The 27,543-nt window shown below is 45.4% G+C and overlaps 1 protein-coding gene across 1 annotated transcript in view; it reads right to left on the bottom strand.

Moving 5' to 3' along the window:
- Window positions 1–27,543, bottom strand: part of FHAD1 (forkhead associated phosphopeptide binding domain 1) — a 115,038-nt gene that overhangs the window by 73,529 nt on the left and 13,966 nt on the right. Inside the window, exons 2-4 of the mRNA XM_069477353.1 lie at window positions 21,276–21,482; window positions 7,377–7,641; window positions 725–828 (exon numbers count right to left, since the gene is read on the bottom strand). Coding sequence (XP_069333454.1) covers window positions 725–828; window positions 7,377–7,641; window positions 21,276–21,482 — 576 coding nt within the window. The remainder of the gene's footprint in view (window positions 1–724; window positions 829–7,376; window positions 7,642–21,275; window positions 21,483–27,543) is intronic.

Genomic DNA, 27,543 nt, shown 5'->3' with positions numbered 1-27,543 from the left:
CGCCACAAGACCCCAGGTGGTTCTGCACGGTTTCTCTCCTTGCACACTCTGAGGACTGCTGCAGGCTCAGGCCCTGATCCTTAAGTAAGCAACACACTGTTGGACTGTTTCTTTAAGGATAATTTTCAGGTGTGGCTAAGTGGGGAGAAATCAACCTGGCTTCAACCTTCCCAGGTTCACTTAAATTCACCTGTTCTGACCTCAGTTCTGGTCTCACTCTCTAAACCTCTCTGTTTCTTTAACAAGTCTCTCTTACTTGTTTGTTCAGTTGTCTTTGACCTCAGCTTTCACTTCCTCCTGCTAGGAAACGTGTTTTTCCCACCACTGTTCCCCCACCAGCTTAGAAGTTAACCAGACCTGGGTTTGAATCTCAGTTCTGCCCCTTGCACTGTGCAACCTTAGGCAAGTTACCTAATCTCTCTGAGCTTCAGTTTCCTTATCAGCAAAGTGAGGGTGATAAAATCTGTTTTGAAGACATCGAAGATTAAATGAGCTAATGAATGTCCAGTGCACAGGATAGTCTAGCACACAGTAGGTGCTCAATAAACAGTGGAAGTGGATATTGTTATTTGGGATAAAACTTTGGTTGAATGTCCTGGGAATAAGCGGTGGTTTCTTGGAAGCAGGGAAAAGGGCCTTGCTAGGCCACAGAGAACAAGAGGCATTGGCAAGTCCCCTGCAGTCCGCCTGTTGCCGTAGCTCTGCCCTCCCCCGACACCCTCACCTTGTCCTGCTGGGCCAGGTCCTGGTCCACATAAATCTCCGTGGGAGTTACTGGAATTCCCTCGGCCACTGACTGGTCCGGCAGTTCCACGGCATTGGTCCACACTGAGGCATAAGGTCAACAGAGAGCACAGATGACATGAGTTTCCCTAAGGCTTTGGAGAATATTTTCAGATTAGTTTTCACGTTTGTTTCCCCCTGAGATTGACATTGTATGTAATTTTAACATTACAAACTGGTGCATCTGTTCGCTGAAAAGCAATGAAAGCATCACAGAAGTGCTAGAAAGGGAGAGAGTTGCCTCGTTCCTCTCCCCCTGTGCTGACTGCGCCGTCGTCCACACTGATGTGTCTCTTTTCAGACTTTTTCCTGTGCTGCGGAAGGTCTGGCGACCTTGGGCAGGTCATCTAAGCCTCAGTTTCCACTATACAGTTCAGGAACACTGACAGTCTCTGTCCTAAAGGGCTGTCGTCAACGAAGCATGAGGTAGAGCAGGGTTGGCAAACTACAGCCCTTGGGCCAAATCTGGCCCATCGTCTGTTTTTAAAAATAAAGTTGTATTGGCACACAGCCACGGTTATTCATTGATGTACCATCTATGGGTGCTTTTGTTGAGGCAGAGTTGAATATTTGCAATGCAGACCATATGGCCCACAGAGCCTAAAATATTTTCTATCTGGCTCTGTGAGACTGTGATTTATGATAAGAAATATACACTCTTGGCCCTCTGTATCTGTGTGTTACACACTTGTGGATTCAACCAACTGTTGGTTGAAAACATTTGAAAAAAAAAACAATACAAATACAAAACCAATACAGTATAACAGCTATTTACGTAACATTTACATTATATTTTATGAATGAGGGAATCTTCGGCACAGAGATGTCAAGTACTCACCCAAGGTCACACAGCTGCTAAGTGGAAGACTCAAGAGTTGAACCCAGGTTTGTTGGATTCAGAGCCTGTGCTCCTAACCATCATGCAGTAAATGTGTTGACCTTCATGATATGTTGTTGAATTTTACAAAGCAGTTTACCAGTGTTAAGTTCAAATGATCCCATTATTATGCTATTATTTACAATATATGTGAATAAGGATAATATTTTTTAAAATCACCCCATGTAATTTCCATTCTCAGTAATTCTCCCTCCCCTACTTCTATGAGGTTTTCCATTAATATTCAGCTTTGGAGCTGAGGCTTTATTACCTGCGGAAGGAGAAGGGTGAACACCACCTAGGAGTCCGCAACCCAGGACGATTTTGCCCCTCTGAGGACATCTGGCAATGCCTGGGACAATTTTGAGTGTCACAACTTGAGGGGAGAGGGAGAATTGTTCTTGGCCTCAGTGGGTAGGACCCAGGGATGTTGCTGAACACTCAGCAATGCACAGGAAAGCCCCCATGACAGAGAATTATCAGCCCCCAAATGTCAGCAGAGCCAAGGTTGAGAAACCCTGACCTGGAACAAGCCAGTCCTTGGCTTTGGGTTTCCAGACAGAATTTTTCAAATCTAAAGCAAGGCGTTGATCTAGGAGAAAAAACAATTTTACTGGAAGAGTCTAGCTTTGTTAAGAGAGGAAAAGGTTTTCTTGGAACCCTCAAAACTGTTTTTTTTCAATTAAGAGCCAGCCTGGAGGACTGGAGCATAGAGCTTACTCCAAGGCATGGACGCAAGGGGACTCTTCACCGCAGGAAGGTGGAAGCCCTTCTCTGACTTGGGGATGGGGGTGAAAGTTTGGGAACAGCCATCACGGCGCCTTCTCAACCAAGAAGGTACCCCGGTGGGAGGCCCAGGTGGAGCTGAGGACCTCAAAGCCATAGGACTTTTCCTTCATTTCCCAGGGAGAACATAAGCCCCTTAGAGAAGCCCCAAGTTCAGCATGGCCCTGGAGAAACAGGCAGAGAAATCCCCTTATTAGTGACTGAATAACAAAAAAAAAAAAAAAACAGCCCCTGTGTCCACCAATGGAAGAATGGATTTTAAAAATCCTCTGATATGTGCATAGACTATTACTCAACAATAAAAGGAACAAACTCATAATACAGACAACAAAATGGGTGAATCTAAGACATATGCTGAGTGGAAAGAGCCTTACATGAAAGAACATATACTACATGATTCCATTTATTTGAAATTCTAGAACAGGATTCCCTAATCCATGGTGGAAAAAATCGGGGGATGGGATTGGGAATTGACCGGGAAGGAGCACGAGGGAACTTTCTGGGGAGGCGGTAACATCCTGTGTCTCGACAGGGGCTGGGCTATGTAGGTGCGTATGACTGTCAGAACCCCACGAGTGTCCACTCAGACCTGGGCATCGCGTCGTGTGGTGGCCAGTCCCCTGGTGGCCCCGGTGATCCTTGCTCCTGGCGTTCACACCCTCACCCAGTCCTCTGGGTGGGCTGATATTGATCTGCTCCAGCTGCCGCAAAATACCACAGACTGGTGGACTTAACAAAAGTTATTTCCTCACAGTCTAGAGGGTGTAAAGTCCAAGTGTCTGTAGGGCCATTTCTCCTTGGCTTGCAGACGGCCACCCTCTGGCCGTGTTCCCATGTGGTCTTTCCTCTGTGGACGTGCATCCCTGGTGTGTCCTAACCTCCTCTCATAAGGACAACTGTCAGGTTGGATTAGAGCCCACCCTAATGGCCTCATGTTAATTTAATTACCTCTTTAAAGGCGTTATCTCCAAATAAAGTCACATCTGTGGTGCCGGGGGTTAGGGCCTCAGCATATGAATTTTGAGAGGACATAATTCAGCCCATAAGAGACCTCAACTGTGCAACCATGGGTATTACAGAAATGATGGAGTTTGTCCCCTGAGGTTGGATCATAAGAGACGTTGCAGCTTCTGCTTTGCACTCTGGGGCCACTCTTTCCTACAAGGAGGCAGCCATTTCATGAGGAGACTCAAGCAGCCTGTGGAGAGGTTCCCCTGGTGAAGAACTGAAGTGTCCTCCTAACAGCTGGTGAGGAACTGAGGCCTCCTACCAAAAGCCATGTGAGTGACGTGGAGATGCGTCCTCCAGCCCCAGGCGAGCCCTCAGAGCCTGCGGCCCTGGCTAGCTTGACCGCAACCTCATGAGAGACTCTAGAATCCCCCAGCTAAGCCACTGCCAAATGTCTGACCCAGAGAAACTGTGTGGGCTGATACATGTTCATTGTTGTTTTATGTCCTTAAGTCTCGAGCAATTTGTTGTGCAGCAATAAGTAGCTAATACAGATTCTGGCACCAGGAGTGGGGTGCTACCTTAACAAAACCCTAAAATGCGCAGTGGCTTTGGGATGGGACAGTGGCCAGAAGCCTGAGGACTTTTGAGAAGAATCTTAGCAAAATCCTGAGGCGCATCAAAAAGTCTGTTAGTTGAAGCCCGAGAGCCTCCAGGAGGCAGTAACGGGAGGCGCTTAAAGAAAAGTGAAGAAAATGTTATCGGGGTTGTGGGACCCTTGTGGCACAGTGGCAGTTTCATAACATGGTCCCTGCGGTAACGTGGAAGGGAGGAAATGCACCTCATGAACTGGGTGCTGTAGCTAAAAACATTTCCAGGTGGAGCACTGGAAGGTGCCACCTGGCCAATTCTTGCCACTTAGAGTAAACATGAGAGGAGAGAGATTGGCCAGAGGAAGGGCCACTAAACAAAAAGGAGCTGGGACTTGATGTAATGGCCTTGACATTTCTGGCCTCTCCACGTGGCAAATGAGATTTAAGAAAGAGGTTCTGGGCGAAGATCACACCAGGCAACGTGGTGTAAAGATGAAGCCCAGGCTGGGGCTGATCCTTGTGCGGAAACAGAAGACTCGCGGCTGTGTCTCAGAGAACCTGTAGTCGAAGCACAGCCTTCCAGGCAGCTTGTGGGTGCTGTCTCCCGCAGCCTCGGTGGAAGCCCAGGCTAGAGAAGAGCTGATGTTAAAGAAATTTGTGGGCACAGCTTTTGCCTAAGAGGGTGAACCCCAACAAGAAAACTGCCAACTAGCACTGACAGAGACAGAGACTATAAGAGTAAAAGAAACCTTTCACCTCCCAAGCTCCTACAGGCAAGAAAACTGATAAAGCCACACAGCTACGAACATGTGATACCTTTCACGTAAAAGGCAGGATGACCCAGAGGGGAGAGGTAAGTGCCAAGAGGGCAGAGCCATGGACCATGGGAAAGTCATTTCTGGGCAAGAGCAGGACCGAATCCCAACCATGGAACTTCCAGCATTTTCCTGGGTGGATTTCAGAATTGCTATGGACCAATGACTCCTGTGTGTTTCCTGTTTTGTCACCTTTTGAACAGGAGGAATGTCCGCAGCAGTTATCCTGCGTCTGCTGGGTGTGCGAGGGACAGATAACTTGTCTCTTTAGTCCACAGCTCTTTGTGCTGATAGCAGCTGTTCTTGAGGAGCTAAACTTAAGGGGTCATGCCCGTGCGCCCTTTCTGTACCTGGACCTAATTTAGATGATGAGATTCTGAACTGTGAGCTGAGGCTGTGATGGGATGAGACTCCTGGGGGCCTCAGGATGGAGTGAGGGTATTTTACATGTGAGGGGGGATGAATCGTCGAGGACCGGGGCAGACTGTGGTTGGCAGCCTCCAAGACGACTGCCAATAATTCCTGCCTCCTGGTGTTGAGGCCCATGCATAGTCCCCTTCCGCACTGGACAGAGCAGGCCTGTGGAACTGAACGGATACTGCTGAAAAGACAGAGTGACTACAGAGGCTTGGTCAGTAGAGACACTGTAGTTTCCACATTGCTCTCTTGGATCATGTGCCCTGGAGAAGCCAGACGCCATTCTGTGAGGACACCCCAGTAGCTCTGTGGAGAGGTCCGCGTGGTGAAGGACTGAGGCCTCCTGCCCACAGCCATGTGAGTGCGCCATCTTGGAAGCAGATGTCCCGGCCCCAGTCGAGCCTTCAGGTGATTGCAGCCCTGACCGACCTCTTGACTGCAACCTCATGAGAGACCCTGGGCCACGGCCATCAGCCAAGCTGCTCCCAGATTCCTGACCCACACAAAATGTATATGATAACACGCAGGGTTTTGGTTTATTTCTGGCTGCTAAGTTTTAGGGTGATTTGTTATACAATTGATAACTAATACACATTGTATGTTCATTTTACCAAAATAGACAAAAACTGTTGGACGCTAGTTAATGGTATACATGCTAAAATGTTTAGGGGGAAGATTACAGATGTGTGCAATTTAGTTTGGTTTTTTTTTTTTTTTGAGACAGAGTCTCACTGTGTTGCCCGGGCTAGAGCGAGTGCCGTGGCGTCAGCCTAGCTCACAGCAACCTCAAACTCCCGGGCTCAAGCGATCCTCCTGCCTCAGCCTCCCAAGTAGCTGGGACTACAGGCATGCACCACCATGCCTGGCTAATGTTTTCTATATATTTTTAGCTGTCCAGATAATTTCTATTTTTAGTAGAGACGGGATCTCGCTCTTGCTCAGGCTGGTCTTGAACTCCTGACCTCGAGCGATCCTCCTGCCTCAGCCTTCCAGAGTGCTAGGATTACACACGTGAGCCACTGTGCCCAGCCAATTTACTTTGAAAGGTATCAGAACATAAGATGGATTAATGAATGAATGGAAGGACAGATAGACAGATGTATAATAAGAGTATAGCAAAATGTATGGTAGAATTAGATGGGGGGAGTCACTGTAAAATTCTTTTTACTTTGCTGTATGTCTGAACATTTTCATATTAAAATGTTGGGAGAAATGGCTGAGTAATTTCTTAACATGGGTGGTAAGTACACAGGGGCTCACTTGATGATGATGATGAAGATGGTGTAAACTGTAGACATACATTTCATTTACTCTTTAGTTTGTATATGTCACGATAATAATAATTATTTCAGCGATAGAGGAAGGTGAGGATGTGGAGGTACTGAGAGACCTAGGGACTCAGAGGGCTCCGGGGCTGGGACAGAGGGGACAGAGAACGGGACCTTGACACCAGAGGCCAGGGAGGAACCCCAGGAATCATGCCCAGGGGACTGAGCTGACCAGCTACTCTGCCTGTGAGGCTGCTGAGGCCAAGAGAACAGTGACAGATGGGACATTTTCTCCCCAAATGCCATGAGGCTGTCAAGGGAGGTGGAAGGCTGCACATGCCCCACAGTGACCAGGCTGGGCGGGCAGTCACTGAGATAACCAGCCTTCGATGTGATGGAAAAACATTAGACTAGACTCGATTGAGTACATCTCCTCCGGGGAAGTCATTTTCCTTAATAAGCCTCAGTCTCCTCTCACATGGACGGTGGTAATAAAATATTTAAAAAGCTCCTCAGGCTGTTGTGAGCAAAGCTGGATTTCGGTTATTTCTGCGCGTCTGAGTCCAAGTGTGTCGATTTGGATCCCGCTACGCACTCACATGTATGCACACACACAGGCGCACGCCCCCCGCAGGGGTGCTGACGTGAGTAGGTGGGCACAGCCCGAAGTCTGGGGGATACGCACCAGCAGGTCAACAGAGGAGACCCACGTGATAAGGATTACAGCTCATTTTTAACTGTTTTCTTACTTTCTGTTTATCCTGAATTTTTAAAAAATAGTTGACTATGTTCTACTTTTATAATCAGAGAAAATAAGCAAAAAACCAAGACCCATCCTCATGGCTAGAAATCCAGCCCATAAGCCACCAGCGGAAGCACCGACACATACCTTGCTTGATGGGGCACTTGTGGGCGTCGTCCACCATGAAGGAGAACATCTTCCCGCCGGCACTCGTGGGCCGCCCGTGGGAGGCAGGCGAGCCCATCGTGGGCCTGGGGAAGCCCTGGGACCAGCTCCTTTGCATGGGCACTGGCCGGATGCCCTGGTGGAAGGGAATATACGGTGGCGAGGGGGTCTTGCTTGGCTGCTGTGTGGCCCGAGGTGGCTGTGGCCTCGGCCATGGTGCTGGGCCCCTCATCCACGGGAAGGAGACCTGCAGGGGCACACCAGAGGGTCAGGGGAGGTTATGGTCTGCTGAGACGGTCTCCACTCCTTTGCCCCAGCCACACAATTGATGCCTGAGGTCTCAGCTTTTGAATCACTTCCCCCAGGAAGCCTTCCTGGACTCTTAAGTTTGGGATGGTAGTCCTGCCATGTGTCACACAGCACATTATCACAGCACCGTTTAATGGGTGTGTCCTTTACCCAGGCACCTTGCCAAGAGAGTCACCTGTATTAATGAATCGTTAATAATTTAATGCACTCTACACTGTGATGACACAGGCTGGGAAAGACCAAGTGATTTTCCCAAGCCCACAGATGTGGTCTTCAGCAGCTGAGCTGGGAGAAAGTCCCCTCCAAGGGATTAGGGACTTTTCATCTATCTTGCTCACCCCTGTATCCTCAGCACCGAGAATAAAGACCTGGCATATACATGGCAGGTCCTCAAATATTGGTTGAAAGAAAGAACAATCCAATGACTCAGATTCAAGCTCGGCTTTCTGGGACTCCACAGCCTGTTCTTTCTGTCCACACTGGGGGTCTCTCCGTCTGACCCCTGACGCTGAGAACTCTGGGGTGGCAGGGACCCCGCTGTCCTGTTAGCCTCTGATCCTCAACATCATCACACCTAAATCTGGCAGAGGCCCCACACACATCTAGCGAGGGAACACTCAATGCCCTGACCCGCGGGAAGATGTGGGTAGCTACTTTCAGCGGAGAGGATGTCAAAATCCATCTAACCAAGGGGAAGCAAGTGTGGAGAGGTGCTGACGGCTGGGTTTTGCCTTGGCTTAATGGTTTTAGTGGTGGTTTCTTCCCAGTGCCCCGGGGGTTAAGCAATGACATCAATGAGTGCTGTCATTCAGTGCACTGAACTTATCAATTCCTCACCGTAGCCCTCAGGGAAGGTGCTCCGTACTGCTGCGTTAGAAATGAGGCTTGGAGGGGTGAAGGTATCTACCCAAGCACAGGTCATGATAGGGACAGAACTGGGATCAAGATCTCAAGGCCTCCCTCTCTCCTCTCTCTCCCTTTCCACCCCCTGTCCCGCTCTCCCTCCCAATTCTCTTGGCTGAAATAACACGTTGCAAGTAGGGGCTATGTGCAAAGGTTTGCTGCCTTTGCAGGGACCATGCATCTATCTTCCCAGGGCTCACACTTCTCCTTCTGTCGCCTGGAGAGAATTTGAGCTCAGACACACATCATGAAGAACAAGACAGAACATCCTATAACTTTGGTCGGGTTTTGTTCAAGAGGAAGCTTCTCCACTCACTCAGAATCCTGAGCCAATCTTTAAGCAGGTCAAGGACCCTGTGCTTTTTCCCCCAAAGACTCTTTCTCAAGGGCCCCACTTGTGTGGCAGACAGGCCAGAACCCACCAGCATCCTTTGGAGATTCGGGGTCATCTCTCTCCCTCTCCCAGCCCATTATTATGGGCGGGGTTAGGCAACCAGCCAATCACATTCCCTGGTCATAGTGATTGGTTCAGAGGTGGGGCATGTGATCCAATCAGAGCTAAGGAAATCAGGCTGGACACCAGATCTTTAGCCACAGGAGAGCTGGGGATGTGGCCAGCACCAAGGTGTAGAGTCCAGGTATGGAGAGAGGGAAGCTGGCTTTTGTTTTGTGTTTTTAATTATAAAAAACACATAACATAAATTCACCATCTTAACCATTTTTAAGTATACTGTTCAGTAGTAAGCATATTCAAACTGCTATGAAATAGATCTCTAGAACTTTTTCATCTTGCAAAAGTGAAACTCTTATTCCCATTAAATAATTTCCCCTTTCCCCCTCCCCGGAGCCCCTGGTAACCACCATTCTACTTTCTGTCTCTATGAATTTGACTACTCTTGGTACCTCATACGAGTGGATTCATACATTTGTCTTTTTGTGACTGTTTATTTCACTTGGCGTACTGTGCTCAAGGCACATCCACGTTGTAGCTAGCATGTGTCAGAATTCTCTCCTTTTTGGAGGCTGCATAACATTCCATTGTATGGATAGACCACGTTGTGTTTATCCATTCTCCTGTCCAGGGACACCTGGGTTGCTTCCACCTCTTGGCTTCTGCTAACTCTGTGCAAATAGAGAAGCTGGTTTTGAGCCCTGGCTTGGGTCATACCCTGAACTGCTCCGTACTGTGAGGCCGGTTAGAGCTGGTTTCTGTCACTTGCAGCCCCCATATCCCTAATGATAGGGGTTCTAAAGAGGATCATGCATGATGTACAAATGCAGCAAAGACTGCGATCAGCTCTTTCGGTCCAAAAATAAATGTTTGGTTTTTTTTTTTAAGCTTGCTGATTTAGTGGGTTTAGTGGGAAAGTTAAAGTTGGTCTTCTCTACTTAGCAGGGCTGCTCTACCATAAACAAGGTCAGGGGTTTCTCGGAAATTGCTGCTAGGAACCACAAGGAAACAGGCAGTGGGGAAAACAAACAAGAAAAAGACTCATATGAAAAGCTAACTGTTAGAATGTACATGGAGCTGGGAGTCAAGGGCAGTTATTAACAAGTCTGGTTTTAGAAACTTTAGTTTAAAAGGACTTGCATATGCCTTTTTTCTTTCTTCTTTTTTTTATTTTCTGGTCTCTGACCATATGGTGTGTTGTGTGGTGGTTGGTTTTTTTGTTTGTTTGTTTTGTTTCTGAAGCAGCATATATTATTCCTGATTTCTTCAACACTATCTTTAAAATAGCAGGTTGTCAACCACCTGGACCACACCCTCTGCTGAATCTCTATCAGCTTGAACAAACACCCGTCAATGATTTACTCAAGAAAGCACAATCCATTTTTTCCAGATTACCTCCCTGTTCTTTGTGTTATCACACCAACATCGCTTTGTACCCTGTCAAGACTGCAGGGTGAGGGGGCACCCTACAACGCCAAGGTATTTTGCACAGGAAGCCCTGGGGGCCGTGTGCAAGGCAGGACTTGCCCTTGAAGAGCTTGTCGTGTTCTCTGCCACTTGCAATCACTGTCACTGCCACCGCTGTGAACCACCATGGAGAGAAGGCACATAGATGCCAGACTGTGCCATGCCCTTAAAATTGTGGTTTCATCTAATTATCAGAATAAGTCTGGGTGGGGGAGGCATATTTACCCTAATTCTGTGGGCTAAGAAATGGAAGCTCAGAGAGGTTAAGTGACTTGCCCAGTGTCCTGCAGCCAGGAAGTGGTGATACTATTTGGCTCCAAAACCTGTGCTCTTAGGGCTTCCAGGTTATCTGAAGTCATGATTTACACTTGCTTTCCATACTCTCAAAAGGATCTTAGACAATTGTTTAATGAAGAATAGGAGATTTTCTGAGTTAAAAAGTGAAAATAAGAAATAGCTGGTGTGAAAAACCACAAGATGTTGCATGGGCTGCTGGTGAAGAGGATTTTCTAGGGACGCTGTCAACTCCTTTATGGAAGTGTGATTCACAGGACACATGCAGCACCCTGGGAGCTGCTCAGAGGACCACAGCCTCCTCCCAGGCAGGGCCCGTGGTGCAGTCACTGCCGTGCCACCGGAGAGCTGGGGCTGTTTGTACCGGCTCATGAGAGCTGGTTAGTGAATGTTCAGAATTTTGTGAGCTGGTTGAAAAACACAGCCATCAATAAAAATTAAAGTATGTACACTTCCAATTAAATTATATTGGAAACAACAGTAATAAACACTTAAAACTCATCCTTTCCTAATCATTTTACTATATTTGATTATTATCTACGCTTTTGTGGTTAGTTATTCACCCCTACTGTATTGGGTATTGGCAACACTGTAGAATGATGCGCTACGATCAAGTGATCTGTTCCCAACTCTGCTGATGTTACATTGTAGCTTGAAATTCGCCATGGTGGGAGTGCTCACACCCACCGTGTGTGAACCAGGAAATGCTATAAATCAAGATTTGTGATGTGTGAAATTAGGAGATGCTATAAATCAGGGCTTGATTTTTTGTTTTGCTGATTGTCTACATGTAAGAAAGTGACGGGGAAAATACTAGTAATGCAGATGAAACTTCAAAGTGTGTTGTCTGTAGCTGCTACATTATGAATAGCACAAAATATTGAGTAAATATTCTTCTAGTATATGAAAACTATTATGCGACATAGCAAAGAAGTCACTCGTGTCATTGATGAACACATGAGGTTCCAACACACCTCTTTCTTATTTCACTTTTGTCTTACCTATAAATGTAAACAAAAATATTCACCAATATTCAGGTTGGAAACTCACTTGTTCATCAACTCCTACCATAAGTCGGCTGGGGATACAAGAGTTCAGCAAAAATCAATGAAAACCTTCTGTGAGAATCAATGACTATGTGGAATTTACAATGAGATTACGATAAAGAGAATATTTTATTATGTGTAAAGAATGTGCTGCACATTCTTTGGATCAGTAAGCTTTATACTATACACACACACTTTCCTTTGTCAGAGCGCCAGTTAGACATTCACCAGCAAAGCACTGAGCAGGCCCAGCACCCAGCAATGTGCCTGGCACACGCCGTAGGCGTCGCTGACTGAACCCAGCAATCGGCAAACAAAGCCGAAGTAAAGAGGCCTTCGACTGACTCCCGGACTGGGGCAGGGAGAAGACACAATGAGCCTGGGGCATCTTGCAAGAGCAGTAGGTAAGGAAGTGCTCAAAAGCAAGGACGGGCATGTCAAAGGAACACAGCACCCAACTTGAAAGAGCTCCCGGTGGCCACAACTAGAACAATCTGAGTCACAAAATAAATAGCATAGCAGTGGAGTATAACCCAAAGAATCAAATAAACATACATGAGTGCATACAGATATAAACACACAAATGAGGAAACAAATCAGTGGGGAGAAGAGATGATGTTCCTTAGGAAAGAATTTAACACATGTCCATACCCACCCTCCAGGAGATGGAGCTACCCAACTTCCTCCCCTGTCCCCTGAGGGTCACTAGACTCAGTGACTTGGACTTGGGAAGCCCCAAGTCCAGAGCACAGAAAGGGAGACAGGAACTTTACAGTGGAGAAACCTGGCAAACACCCCCTCAACCACTGATGGCTCAGTGTCACCAGGGATGCCATGTGGGTATGGGTACCCCAAAGTGATGAGAGGACAGGGACACCTTGCCTCTTGGTGACCCCAGTCTGAGTAGAGAAAAACACCAGACAAATCCAGACTGGGGGACATTCTCCAGGATACCTGGCCGGCAGTCCTCACACTGCCAAGGTCATGAACATCAAGGAAAGACTGAGAAACTGTCACAGACATGAGGACTAAATGCGATGTGGTGCGTTGGATTGGGTCATGGATCCTGAAGTTGGGTCCTGGACCCTGACTGGGTTGTGGATCCTGAAGTTTAGTTGATACTAATGTATCAATGTTGATTTTTTTTTTCTTTTTTTTGGTTTTGCAAACAGTCCTATGATCACATCAAACGTTAACCCCGGGGAAACTGGGAGAGAGCTAGACAGGAATTTTCTGTACTATCATTGCAGCTTTTCTGCAAATCTAAAGTTATACCAAAATAGAAAGGTATTTAATCATTTTTTTTTTTTTTAAAAAAAGGGCCTTTGAGTTACCAGAAAAAAATAGTACAAAATCCACACGCAACTCATGGAGCTGATGCAAACAAACGGTCCTCTGGGTCCACTTGCAGGCCTATTTCCTCTGATTTTACTTCATTTTACTGTAATAACTACACAGCTGTGATGACAGGAAGGGACCTGGGGGAGGGGGGAGAGGCACACAGACCCCGCAGAGAGGAGCGGCTGCCTGCAGGTCCCAGAGCAGACACCGGAGCCAGGGCCAGCCCAGGGCTGCGCGGGGAAGCAGCCTCCACCTCCACAGCTCCAGGTGCTGCCACCTTCAAAATGGTAATAATTCCAAGTCCCCAGGAAAAGCACAAACTACGTCCAGGATCTTCAATCTCAGAAATCAGGGTTATACCTTTTAGAACACAGAACTGCCAAGTTTTATACTGTGTTTAAGTTTTGGAGCTTAAAGAAGTAGGTTCCTTGGAGTGATTCAGAAAAGTCCCTCGTCTGGGTTTTGGCGAGCTGGGTAAAGACACCTCACTGCACTCTGGCCCGTCTCACCTGGTGTCTTTGTCAGGCTTCTATCCTCTAGCTTACGGGTTTCCCTTTCCTTTCAAGTTCTAATTCGCTTCCGGGTCAGCCAATATCTTAATGAAGATAATCTAAGGAGAAAACACCTAGAGTTTTGCTCATAGCCTTCTCTGCCCCGAGACTTGGCCGACTTCAGTTCAGCCTTGCCAGATAGGGCGAGCGAAGGAATGGGCAAGCGGCAGTGTGCCTACGGCCTGGGAGGCGCGTGCCCTGCCAGGACAGCCAGGACGCAGCCGGGTGGGTCCCTGCGGTTTCTGGGCCAGGTCTGTGTTGCTTCACCAGGACCCTCGGGCTTCCACCTGCGCTCCTCCCCCTGGTCCCCTGATGCCGCTGCGTGGCCTGTAGACATCTGATGACAATCTGTGACTCGTTGCCGAGGACATCGTGCCTGAGGCTGTCTGTTGCCCCATGGCCTCCACTTCACTGGCCATGGAAAATTTCCTTTGATTAAAAGTCTTTGTTTCAGCATTTCTCCTCTCATCAGGAGGCCCCCAGGAACTGTAAGCGCACAGTGCAGAGGAAAATCCTACGAGATCAGGCTGGGAGACAACAAAGCTTGGCTAGCGAGGGGTTTGTTCAGAAGTGCCGCTGTGCTCTCTGGTCCTTGGTTCAATCCCCAGGGACTCAACCTGGTTACAGGCAAAGCCACGTCCTTCTCAAGGACGGGGTTTGGCCAGGCGCAGTGGCTCACGCCTGTAATCCTAGCACATTGGGAGGCCGAGGCAGGAGAATCTCTTGAGGTCAGGAGTTTGAGACCAGCCTGAGCAAAAGCGAGACCCTGTCTCTACATAAAAACGAAAACATCAGCCAGGTGCGGTGCCACAAGTCTATAGTTCCAGCTACTCGAGAGGCTGAGGCAGGAGGATTGCTTGAGCCTAGGAGTTTGAGGCTGCAGTGAGCTATGATGATGCCACTGCACTCCAGTCCAGACAACAGAGAGAGACTCTGTCTCCAAAAAAAAAAAAAAAAAAAAAAAAGAACAAGGTTTATTTAAAGGTCCCTTGAAGATGAAAAATGTCACCTTTCGGGAGATGGATGACTAAGCCACCAACTGTGAACTTCTCATCACACACAGGAGAAGAACAAGCTACTCTGAGTCCTTGGAGATTGGCCTGGGACTTTTCCAATAAGAAGTGGATTAGTAATCATTTTCTTTCCCCAATTCCCTATCCCTGAATCTCATTAGGTAGGTTCAGTTTAGGCAGTAGGAACACTTCCTTATGTCATGGACATTTGGGTTCTTTTGTCTACATTGCGTCCATTTTCTATCTTGGGTGGAGGAGACACCCTTCCCTCCCACAATTCTGAGCCATGTAATTCTGTTGGGGCGGATCCCCTTTCCACCCTAGGGGAGGGAGTGTGACCCAGGCCAGGCCAGTCAGAGCATTCCTTGTGATTGGTTCAGGTGTAGGCACACGACCCAAGCCAAGTCAATGAAACTTGTTCTTCTCCTGGAGCTACTAAGTTTGGAGGATGCTGGGGCTGCTGGTGGCCACCTCACTACAGGTGACGCAGGAATCTGCCTGAGACTGTGAAGCTAACGAAGATGAAAGAGGCAGTTTCCTGACCATCACCTGAGCACCTGGATCCAGCCAGGCCTGAAGCTGATACTTCTGACCTTTTCAGTTACATGAACAACTCCTCCTCTTCCTCTTTCTTATTCTAGTTTGAGGTGGGTTTCTGACACTTACAAACAATAAAATTTCCTGGACAATATGCTTATTGAGACTTTAGCACAAATATCACTTTGTACTCACAATGAAAAGTGTTACATAGGTTCTGACATGCTGAAATATTTAATAAAACCCACTAGGCTGAAATCACATATCAAATTTACCTTTAAACTTATAAAGGTAAAGCAGTGGCCTCAGACAAGCAAAGTGATTTAAGACCAAAGAACCAATCATAAGACAGGTAGTGAAACATTAGAGAAATCTGGAACAAATAAATAGTTCTCTAGCTACAGCAGACTTCAGAGTATAAGCCCCAAATTTCTGCTTCAAAAGTTATACCAGGGAAAACATTCCAAAGTTTTAAAAGAAAATTTTCCAGTTGAAGAAACAGGTAAAATTTATACCATATATTTTTTGTATACATTATATGTTAATATTAATGTCTAGTATATTTATCAGATATATCAATACAATTATATCCCCATACATGCAAATGCATGTGTATGTATACGTATATTTACAACCACATAGTCCTAAGCACTATTTTAAAGAGGTAATGAAAGACTATTCTAAAGCTATTTTCTCTCTCTTTTTTATATTCCTCAAACAACTAAGTAAACTATTAACTAGCACAGTTTCTGGAAGGTCCTAAGGGCTCAATCTACAACAGTTCTCTTTCCTGTTCCCAAGATGCCCCGTCCTCTTTTTTAGCTCTTCTTTCAGAAACTAGGTAAAATGAAACAGGCGGTATATCACAGTGTTACGCAGTGCATCATAGTGTTCCGAGTGAAGATGGGTGAATTTTTTCTACAGAAAGCCAGACGGTACATATTTTTGGCTTTGTGTGTCACATGGCTTCTGTCTACTCGGCTCTGCTGTTGGAGCAGGAGAGCAAACATAGGCAATACCAAAATGAGTGTGCAAGTGCGTTGGTGAGCATAGCTGCCTTCCAAAACGAGTGTGCATGGCTGAGTTTCAATAAAACTTTAATTTACAAAAAGGGGTGATGGTCTAGGTCTGGCCCTGGGGCTATGGTTTGCCCTCCTCTGGTCGAGAGCATGGGATCGAGCATTCAAAGAAATTGGTCTGCTCCCTCCTCTGCCTCTTACCATATGCGACCCTGACAAATGTGTTACTTTTTATGCCTCATCTTTAAAACAGGGATAATGACAGCTACTCCTTACTGCGTGAGAGCCAAATGGAACAATATATATAAAGCACCTAGAACGCCTCCTGGCACATAATCAATGCTCATTAAACATTAGCCACCAGGCATTTATAATCATAGTCATCAAAAAAGAAACCAAAAGGAAGCAGTTGGGTTAGTCCAGGAACTGCAGCATCCCTGGTGAAAGGTTCGTGGAGGCAAATGCAGAAGCTAATAACTGAAATTGCATTTTCTGCCCTCACGGGTGGCTTTCGTTTTTACCCACGTGGTATATCGTCCTCCATTCAGTCCTCCTCAGGTCATCAGGGTGCTCTGGGCTGTTAGGAGAAGCCTCCTAGACTAGGACTCAGGACTGGCCTTTAATTCTCGTTCTGGGATGTGTAACCTTGGGAAACTGATGTGTACCCTTGGGAAAGTCGCAGAGCATCTTTGAGCATCAGTTTATACAATGATGGGGTGGTCCCAACGGCCTCCATGAAAATTCTTTAGGGGGAGAAGAAGCCTGTGATTAATGTGTACCTGCTTGGCAGAAATTGGAAACTGAAGCTCAGAAAGGTTAAGTAAGTTGCAGTTGGAATTTGAACTTGAACTTGGGTCTATCCTAGTCCAAAGCCTTTGTGTTCTTCACCGTATTCCAACAGCAGAGCTGAGTAGATAGAAATCGTATGACACACAGAGTTAAAGCAGTGAGCAGCAAGGCATACGGGCTCATAGAGGAAGCTCCTTATGCCACGCAGGATGTCATGAGGTTGCGAGAGGGACAAAGGACCATGTCCAGAAGTCACATGGGAGTCTCTGGCTGGAATGGGAGCAGGACAGAGCAGGCTAAGGCAGGTTTCCTTACCCAGCTGCTTTATGAGAACACCAGCACTGTTACTGGGACAGCCTATGTTCACAGAGATCGTAAAGCACTAAAAAAAATCAACAAACACAATTCATAATGGCAGGCACAATATGGCAGGCACGCCTGACTTGTGCCTTCCGTTTCACACGCCTGACACTAAGGCAGAGACTCTATGTAATTACTTAGCAGTTGCTTCGGGGCACTACAAATAGCCCTGCAAGTTATGTCCTGTACAACTCCAGGGGGTACCATCTGTGTGGCCTATGCCACGAGTGGTGACCCTGGAGTTGTGCAACAACGGTGGCCTTTGGCAAAAGAGTATGGCTTACACCATGTACTCCTGGGAATATCCTGGGTGCCAGTGTACTTTGCCAACCAAGAGTTTTTCTTTATGTTTTCCCATCTTGTTTGTCACTGTGGGTAATTTATTTGCAAAGGCGTCCACCTGGTCGCTGGGGGGTCCTGAGTGATTTCCTGTCCGTGGGAAAGCTCGCAGAGGCGGCGGGTGGCTGCCCGCGTGCCCTCTGCTTGGCTCTACAGCCGAGCGATAAGCGCCTATCACAGGTGCCAGGCGCCGGTGGGGCAACTGACATGCCCATTTGATACCACAGCCACCCCACATGGTAGGAACTATTATGGTCCCAATTTCACAGAAATGGGAACCGAGGCTTTGAGAGGTGAAGCAACTTGTGCAGGACCCCACGGCTGGGAAAGAGCAGGGCTGCAACTGCGCCGGGCAGCCTGACTTGAACTTCAGGAGGCCGCACGAACCACTGGGACGCCTGCAAGCACATTGGTCCCTAGCTTTGGCACCCGCTCCCCACTTTCTCATAGAGTGGCTGTCACATCCCTCTCTATCTGTCATGGCCACCATAGAGCCCGAAATAAATGTGTCCATTTGCAAACTCTTTGTTGGGGAATGAACAGTTAACTCTTGGGCCCATAGGACCATTGTCCCCCAAAGGAAAGAACCTTTGAAACCCCTCCCCCGGGGGAAAACACAGCTCTCTCCAGGGACCTGAAAATCAATCAGAAGCAAGAGCAAGCAGGAATCAAGATAGCCACAGAATTCGTAGAAAAATGGGGCCCCAAATGAGATGAGATTTGATAAGAGACACTCTTCAATACCTCCTTTCTTTTTTAATACTCCACAGGTAGAGTTCACGAGGCAAATGGAAAAAGAATCCACAGGAATGCGTAACCGTCCACACGGCTGCCCTCACTCGGGGCCTGCAAAGGATTCCTTCCCTTAGAGGAGCTTAGAGGACGCCCCCAGAGAAGTCTGAGAGGGAGCTGAGAGCACTTCCATGAGGGTGGGGCGGGAGTGGGGGTCTCCTGAGGAAAGGCCGGCAGAGACAGGCTCAGGCTGCTGTGAGTGCCGGGGGCACTGGCCAGGGCAGTACCTGCCCGGCTGCCAGCAGTCCCGTGGCCAATGAGGCACCGCGCAACTGCATGTAGAAATAAGAATTTAAAAGATTCAAGTACAGCCAAGTGACTGTAAAAGTTTGTTTTGCTCTATTTGAAAACCAGTTGATGAGGCTGCTCCAGCTAGCATCAGACTAAATGGTTTTCTCCCTGCTGTTATCTGCAAGTAGAGACAGAGTTTAATTTGCACTGACCAGCTGTGTGACCCAGGGCAAGTTACTTAACCCCTGTGAGTTTGAGGTTCCTTGTCTGCAAAACAGAGATCATGAGAGAGCGCTGTCCTGGGCTGTCGCAAGCATTAAATAAGGGAAAGCAGGGAATTTGCTTGTTAGTGGTTCTTCCTGCTAACGTCACAATCCCATTGTAATAACTCTACTGATTTCATTGTCTTACACAGTGTCCTCGTGCTCCTTCAACAGCCAGAGGTAGAGATCTTTACCACTGTTTGCCATACTCGTGTGAGTAAAACAAAGTGCCCTCCTCACATTTGTACACTTAAGTTTATAGCTGCTTTATTCCCAGTAGCCACGAGGAAGTAACCCAAGTGTCCATCAACGGATGAATAGATAAAACGTGCTCTATCTATACAATGGAATATTATCTATCCAGCCTTAAAAAGGAAGGGAATTCTGATACGTGCTACAACATGGATGAACCTTGAGGACATTACGCTAAGTGAAATAAACCAGTCACAACAGGACAAATATTGCATGATTTCACTTATACAAAGTACCTAGGATAGTCAAATTCAGAGGCAGAAAGTGGAATGGTAGTTGTTAGGGGGTGCTGGGTTGAGGAAGGAATAGGAAGTCCTTGTTTAATGGGCACAGAGTTTCAGTTTTGCAAAATGAAAAGAGTTCTGTGGATGGATAATGGTGATGGTGGCACAACACGAATGCACTTAGAGCCACTGAACTGTACACGTAAAAATGGGTAAGATGATCAATTTTGTGTTATGTGTATCTTAGCACAATCTAAACAATAAAAAAGGCCAAGTACTGTGGCTCATGCCTGTAATCCTAGCATTTAGGGAGGCCAAGGCAGGAGGATCGCTTGAGGTCCGGAGTTTGAAGCCAGCCTGAGCAAGAGTGAGACCTGTCTCTACCAAAAATAGAAAAAAATTATCTGGGCATGGTGGTGCACACCTGTATTCCGGCTACTCTGGAGGCTGAGGCAGGAGGATCACTTGGGCACGGGAGTTTGAGGCTGCAGTGAGCTACAATGATGCCACTGCACTCTAGCTGGGGCAACAGAGTGAGACTCTGTCTCAAAAAAAAAACAAAAAAAATTTAAAAAGTAATAAAAAATTGAAAATAACTGAAGTACCTCAGAGGTTTCTTTCGGGGTTGGGGTGATGGAAATGTGATGGAAATGTTCTGAGCCTAGATTATGGTGACGGCTGCACAACTCTTCAAAATTTATTGACTCGTACACTTAAAATGGGTGAAGTTTATGTTATGTAAATTATACTTCAATAAAGCTGTTCAAAGCAAGCAGGCAAACAAATGTCACATTCACGAGGAAGACTCGTGGGAGTGAAGGCTATGCCCACCATCTTGGGTGTAGTGATGGTTTTATGGGCACATTCATATGGCAAAATCTATCAGACTATGTACTTTAAACATGTGCGGTTTTATTGTGTGTCAATTATACCTCAATAAAGCTGTGTTTTTAAGAAGCAGCACAGTATTCTAGATAAGAGTGAACCCTTGTATTTTATCAAACATTGTCTCTTTTGATGGGCACTTAGGTTTCAAATTTTATGTCACTACAAAAATACTTCCGTAAATATCTTTGTAGGAAAAAAAGAAAAATAACAGATATTTGTTGTTTGTCCTTCTCCTCCCCTGCCGGCAAGGCACAAACTCAGAATTTCCTGGGGAGGGGGCCTGGGAACGTGTAATTTTACTGAACATTCCTCCCGGATTCTTGTAATCAGACACGCTAGGGAGACAGGCCCGAACTTCACAGATGTGGACTTTCAGGCCATCCTGTGCTGAGCGTCTACCTGGACGCTAAGTTTCAGGCTTTACAGACATTCTCTCAGTGCCACGCACCATCGAGAAGGCAGAGACCCAGACGTGCAAAGAACCCCGGCCCAGGTCAGGGCTAGGAAGCAGCAGAGCGCTGATCTGCCTAAACGGGAGCATCCACCCCTGGCCCTCTCTGGCACAGGCCTGCTCGCCCCTCTTCTCACGCAAGGCACGTTTCTGCATGTAACCCCACGAAACGCCCAGGAGAGGGCGCCAAGACCCTCCTCCCCGGGACCTGCCCGGACGGTCTGAGCTTCCAGGGCTGAACTGCGCGGCTGCCACCCGCGTGCACAGCGTCAAATCACAGCCACACCGCTCTGGTGTATTTGAACGCCGGGCTGCACAGAAGGCGACACCACCCCTTTACCCCGCAGTGGCCCGGACTCACCTGGGGCGGGTTTTCGATGACCAGTTCGTAGGTCAGCCCTGCAGAGCCAAACCTCAGGATGTCTCCGGGTATAAGCTTCACGGCCACATTTTGAATGTGGCATTCGTTGACAAACGTGCCGTTGCGGGAATTGAAGTCCTGGAGAACAAAGCTGCAATCGGCCTCATTAAACTCAATGAGCGCGTGGTGGTTGTCGATGTCAGCGGACTGAAATAGAGAAGGAGAGGATGTCAGCGGACTGAAATAGAGAAGGAGAGAAGCTGTAGCCATAAAATAAGTTAACTAGTGCCCACTGCGTGCCAGAATGTGCTAGGTGCTTTACCTGTGTCACCAAGCTCATTTTAAAAGGAAGATGCTGAGGGATCAGAGAGGTTAAGTGACTTGCCCAAGGCTACACAGCTAGTGCATGAAAGGGCCAGGACATGTGCTCTGTCTGACTCCAGATCTGGGGAGAGGTACCCAGGGTGTTGGGTGGAGAATCAGGCAACACAAGCAAAGAGAACTTGGGGGAGTCTTATTGGGCATTTAGCCAGGGAACTGGCCAATTTCTATTTCCCTGACCCCACACAGTGTCACTCAATGGCAGGACAGGAAGAAAAATGTCCCAAACACAAACCACAAAGGCCGGGCAACAAGTGACAAGTTCATGGAATAGAGTATGTTTAGTTAAGGGGTTATTGTAATTCATCTATTTGTTCTATTCACTTTTAAAATAACATGTTTTTCCTAAAATAGCAGAAAATGAAAAATAGAGAAAAGCAGACATTACAATCACTTATAATCCTATCCCCAAGGGCAGTCACTGTGAACACTGTGGTTCACATCCATCCAGGTTTTTTCTGTGCTTACATGCTTTCTAAAAATTGTTTAACAAAGTTAATCATACTATACGTACATAGTTTTATAACTGCCTTTTAAAAACCTAGATAAACACTGAACATTTTCCCATGCTATTAGTTATTTCTACTGCTACTTAAAGCTTCTCAGAATGTGTCTAACCAAAGATGATCTATTTTTCAAAGGGGGGCTTGGTGTGAGCAGGTTTCCCCAAAGGAAAGGGGCCCCAGCCAGTGTGTCTGTGAATTGGCAGTAAGGGACAGAAACTCCTCTGTCATTATACTTTAATAAGAAGATTGTGCGAAGCTCAGCAAAAGGAAGTAACACCACATTCTCCTGCTGCAGGGCCCCGAATAGATGAGTGGAAATGTCCTGTCTGCAAGCTGCAGGGCACACTGAAGTCTTTGTCGCCTAAGGGCATGGGCCTGCTGGCCTCAGACTCTGCAACTATTCTCTAAGTTTATCTTCTCAGAGTGCTCCATCCAGCTTTCACACAAAAGTACTTGCACTTAGATATCTAAAGTCCCATAATATGATAATAACCAATAGCTTATATAATAATGGAATATTTTAATACACAATATATAAGAGTAATAACATAACATTAATTAAACATTAAAATTTCCTAAGTGATTTATTGCATTGTCCCATTTCATCTTCACAACAAGAGATAGTTCCCCATTTTGTAGATGAGGAAACTGAGACACAGAATGATTGAATTTCTCCAAAGTCACCAGCTTGACAAGGCTGGCTTGTACCCAGGTTTGCCTGATTCAAAGGTCTGTGCTCTTAACCACTTTTCAAGTGTCCACCAAGTGCTTTGGCAACCAAAATATGAAAACACAAAAAAGCTGGAGTAGCTATGTTAATTGCAGACAAAGCAGACTTCAGAGAAAACCATCAGGGATAAAGAGAGGCATTAAATAATGATGAAGGGGTCAATTCTCCAAGAAGCCGTAATAATCCTCAATGCACCTAACAACAGAGTGCTGAAACACACAAGGCAAAAACTGATGGAGCTGCAGGACAGACAGACAGGTCCACTGTGACAGCTGAGGCTTCCACACCCATCCATCCGTGATAGACCCAGCAGGCAGAAAGTCAGTAAAGACACGGATGAACTGAATGCACATCCATCAGTGGGATCTAGTTGCCATTTATAGAATATTTCTCCCAACAGCAAAATACACATTCCCTCAAGCCCACATGGAATACTCAACCAAGACATACCACGTTCTGGGCCTTAAACACATCTCAATGAATTTAAAAGAACAGAAATTATGCAAAGTATGCTCTCAGACCACAGTGGAATTAAACTAGAAATTAGTTACAGAAGGATAGCTGGAAAATCCCAAAATATTTGGAGTTAAACAATGTACTTCAAAACAACACATGAGTCAAGGAAGAAGTCTCAAGAGGAATCAAGAATTATCTTAAGAAAATGAAAATACAACTTAAAATTGGTGGGATGCAGTGAAAGCAGTGCTTAAAGGGAAATTTATAGCATTGAATGCATACGTAAGAAAAGAAGAAAGATCTAAAATCAACAGCCAAAGCTTCCACCTTAGGAAACTAGAGAAAGAAGAACACCACAAGCCTAGCACAAGCAGAAAAACAGAAATAATAATTAGCAGAAATGAATGAAATTGGAAATAGGAAAACAGAAGAGGAAATCAAAGAAACCAAAAGCTGGTTCTTTGGAAAGATCAACAAAATTGATAAATCTCTAGCAGGCTAACCAAAAAAAAAAAAAAAAGACACAAATTATTAAAATCAGACATGAAAGAGAGGCCATCATTGCTGATCCTATCGACATTAAGAGGATAATAAAGGAATGTTATGAATAACTCTCTGTCCACAAATTTGGTAACTTTGATGAAATGGACCAATTCCTTGAAAGACACAATCTACCAAAACTCACATACGAGAAATAGATTATCTGAGCGGGCCCTTAACTACTAAACAATTTGAATCAATAATTAATAATCTTCCAAAACACAAAGCACTAGGCCCAGATGGGTTCATTGGGTGAATTCTATCAACGTTTAATGAAGAAATGATACCAGCTCCCTACAATCTCTTCCAGAAAACAGAAGCAGAGGGAACACTTCCTAACTCATTCTATGAGGCCAATATCACCCTGATACCCAAGCCAGATAAAGACATTACAAGAAAGGAAAACTACAAACCAATCTCTCTCATACATATAGATGCAAAATCTTCAACAAAATATTAGCAAATAGAATCCAACAATGCATAAAAAGAATTATATACCACAATGCCTGGGATTTATTCTAGCTATTCAAGACCGGTTTGACCTTCAAATTGATTAATGTAATCCATCACATCAACAGACTAAAGAAGAAAAATAAATGGACAGATATTCCATGCTTTATTTGTAATTCCCTAGTGAGATATGATGTTCAGCATCTTTTCATGTGCTTATTGCCATCTGTATATCTTCTTTGGCGAGATATCTGTTCAGATCATTTGTCCATTTTCAATTTGGGTGGTTTTCTTATTGTTGAGTTTTAAAACTCATTTATTCTGGATACATGTTTATGGCATCTTCATTCATAATTACCAAAAACTGGAAGCAATCAAGACGCCCTTCAAAAGGTGAATGAATGAACAAACTGTGGTACATCCATACAATGAAATATTAGTCAATGATAAAAATAAATGAGCTATCAAGCCACAAAAAGACAGAGGAAGCTTAAATGCATATAGTTCAGTGGGGGGTGGGGGGCAAAAGCTAATTTAAAAGGGCTAAATATTGTGTGATTCCAACCATATGAAATTTTGACGAAGATAAAACTAAAGAAAGATCTGTTGTAGCCAGGGAGTCAGGAAGAGACAGGGAGAGATGAACAGGTGGAGCACAGGGGATTTTTAGGGCAGTGAAACGATTCTGTATGATGCTATAGTGGTGAATACAGTACATGTCTATGTCAAAACCCATGGAACTTTATAATACAAACAGTGAACCCTAATGTAAACCATAGGCTTTAGTTAATCATAATATATTAATGTTGATTCAATTGTAACAAATATACCATGGTAATGCAAGATGTTAATAACAGAGGAGTCTCAGAGAGAGAGAGAGAGAGTGTGTGTGTGTGTGTGAGAATGTGTGGTGGGTGGAAGGGGTGGGACATATGGGAACTCTCTGTACTATCTGCTCAATTTTCCATAAACCTAAAACTGTTTTAAAAAATAAAGTCTATTAAACAAATATTAAAACACATTAGCTGTTTGGGAAATGTTACCCACGTTATCTTCATCTCCATTCCTACTGATCACGTTTCTTCATGCTCTATGAACCCTTGATAACCCATCAAAAAGATCAATTCTACGTGTTGCATTTTGTTTTTTCTCTTCTTAAGTCCCATCACTTTCCGCTCCTTAAAAGCTGTCACCCTGTGACGAAGAAATCAAAGCAATGGCCAAGTTCAGTGGCTCACAGCTGTAATCCCAGCACTTTGGGAGGCCGCGGCAGGAGGATTGCTTGAGGCCAGGAGTTTGAGACCAGCCTGGGCAACACAGTGAGATCCTGTCTCTACAAAACAGTAAAAAAAAAATTAGCTGGGAGTGGTGGTGCACACCTGTAGTCCCAGCTACTCAGGAGGCTGAGGGAGGAGGATCAATTGATCCCAGGAATTTGAGGTCACAGTAAGCTATGATTGGGCTACTGCACTCCAGCCTGGATGACAGAATGAGACATTGTGTCTCTTAAAAAAAAAAAAAAGAAAGAAAGAAAGGAAAATAAATAATCAAAGCAAGAGGTTTTAAATGACACCACAAAAAGGGACAAGCCTCTGCCCCACATCAGGCCCAGGGAGCGTTCCTGAGGATGCCCGGTTATCCCGCTCCCTCCCGCATTCTGACAATTTCAGAGCCCTGATGCTGGTCAGGAGCCCTGCTGCTAACACAGGCTCAGTGTATAAGCTCCACCCTGCTGAGCTGTCTCACTACAAGAGAAACTGTTGTTTTGTTTTTATCATTATTAACAGCTAACATATTTTGAGAGCTTCCGAGAACTGGGCCTTGCCAAACCACGTTGTGTTCATTCCCACATTTAATCTGCACAACAGCCCTGTCCAGGGAGTTCTATTATCGTCCCAGTATTACAGATGAAGGAGCTGAGACTCCAACGGTGAAGTGAGAGAGCAGCATAACCCTGATGCTAAAACCAGACAAAGACATTACGAGAAAACTGCAGACCAATATCCCTAATGAATATTGATGCAAAACTCTTCAACAAAATATTAGCAAACAATTCAACAGCTCATTAAAAGGATTATACACCATGACCAACTGGGATTTATTCCTGAAATGTAAGAAGGTTCAACATATGAAAACCAATGTAATACATCACATTAGCAGAATGAAGGGGGAAAAAAACCACATGATCATCTCAATGGATGGAGAAAAAACATTTGACAAAATTTAACACTTTTTCATGAAAAAACACTCAACAAACTAGGAATAGAAGAAAACTATCCCAACATAATAAAGGCTGTATACGAAAAGCCAACAGCTAACATCATATTCAGTGGTCAAAGACTAAAAGCTTTTCCCCTAAGACCAGGAACAAGGCAAAGACGCCCACTCTTACTGCTTTGGTCCAACGTAGTACTGGAAGTCCTAGCCAGAGCAAGTAGGCAAAAAAAAAAAAAAAAAAAAAAAAGCCATTCACAATATTCCAGAAGTAGGGCCACCTGTAATCCCAGTACTTTGGGAGGTCAAGGTAGAAGGATTGCTTGAGCCCAGGAGTTCGAGGCTGCAGTGAGCTATGATCACACCACTGCACTCCAGACCCCCATCTCAAAAAAAATATTCCAGAAGTAAAGTTATCTCTGTTCTCAGACAATGTAATTTTATTAATATATGTAGAAAGCCCTAAAGGTTCCACACAAAAAAACCTGTTAGTATTAATAAATGAATTCAGTAAAGTTACAAGATACAAAATCAGCACAAAAAAATCAGTGGCATTTCTATATACTAATAATGAACAATCCAAATAGTAAATTATGAAAATAATTCTACTTACAATAGCATCAAAAATAATAAAATATTAGGAATAAACTTAACCAAGGAGGCAAAGACTTGTATTAATACACTGAAAACTTTAAAATGTTACTGAAAGAAATTAAAGAAGACACAAATAAATGGAAAGACATTCCATGCTCACCAACTGGAAGACCTAATATTTTTAGAATGTCAATGCTACCCAAAGTGATCTAATAGAGATTTAATGCAATCCCTCTTAAAATCCCAATGGCATTCTTTTTCTTTTTCTTTTTTTTTCTTTTCTTTCTTTTTTTTTTTTTTTGAGACAGAGTCTCACTCTGTTGTCTGGGCTTGAGTGCCGTGGTATCAGCCTAGCTCACAGCAACCTCAAACTCCTGGGCTTAAGCAATCCTCCTGC

Source organism: Eulemur rufifrons, chromosome 8 (genome assembly GCF_041146395.1).
Source record: "Eulemur rufifrons isolate Redbay chromosome 8, OSU_ERuf_1, whole genome shotgun sequence".
Taxonomy (NCBI): Eukaryota; Metazoa; Chordata; class Mammalia; order Primates; family Lemuridae; genus Eulemur; species Eulemur rufifrons.
This window is presented reverse-complemented; position numbering and strand designations above follow the sequence as displayed.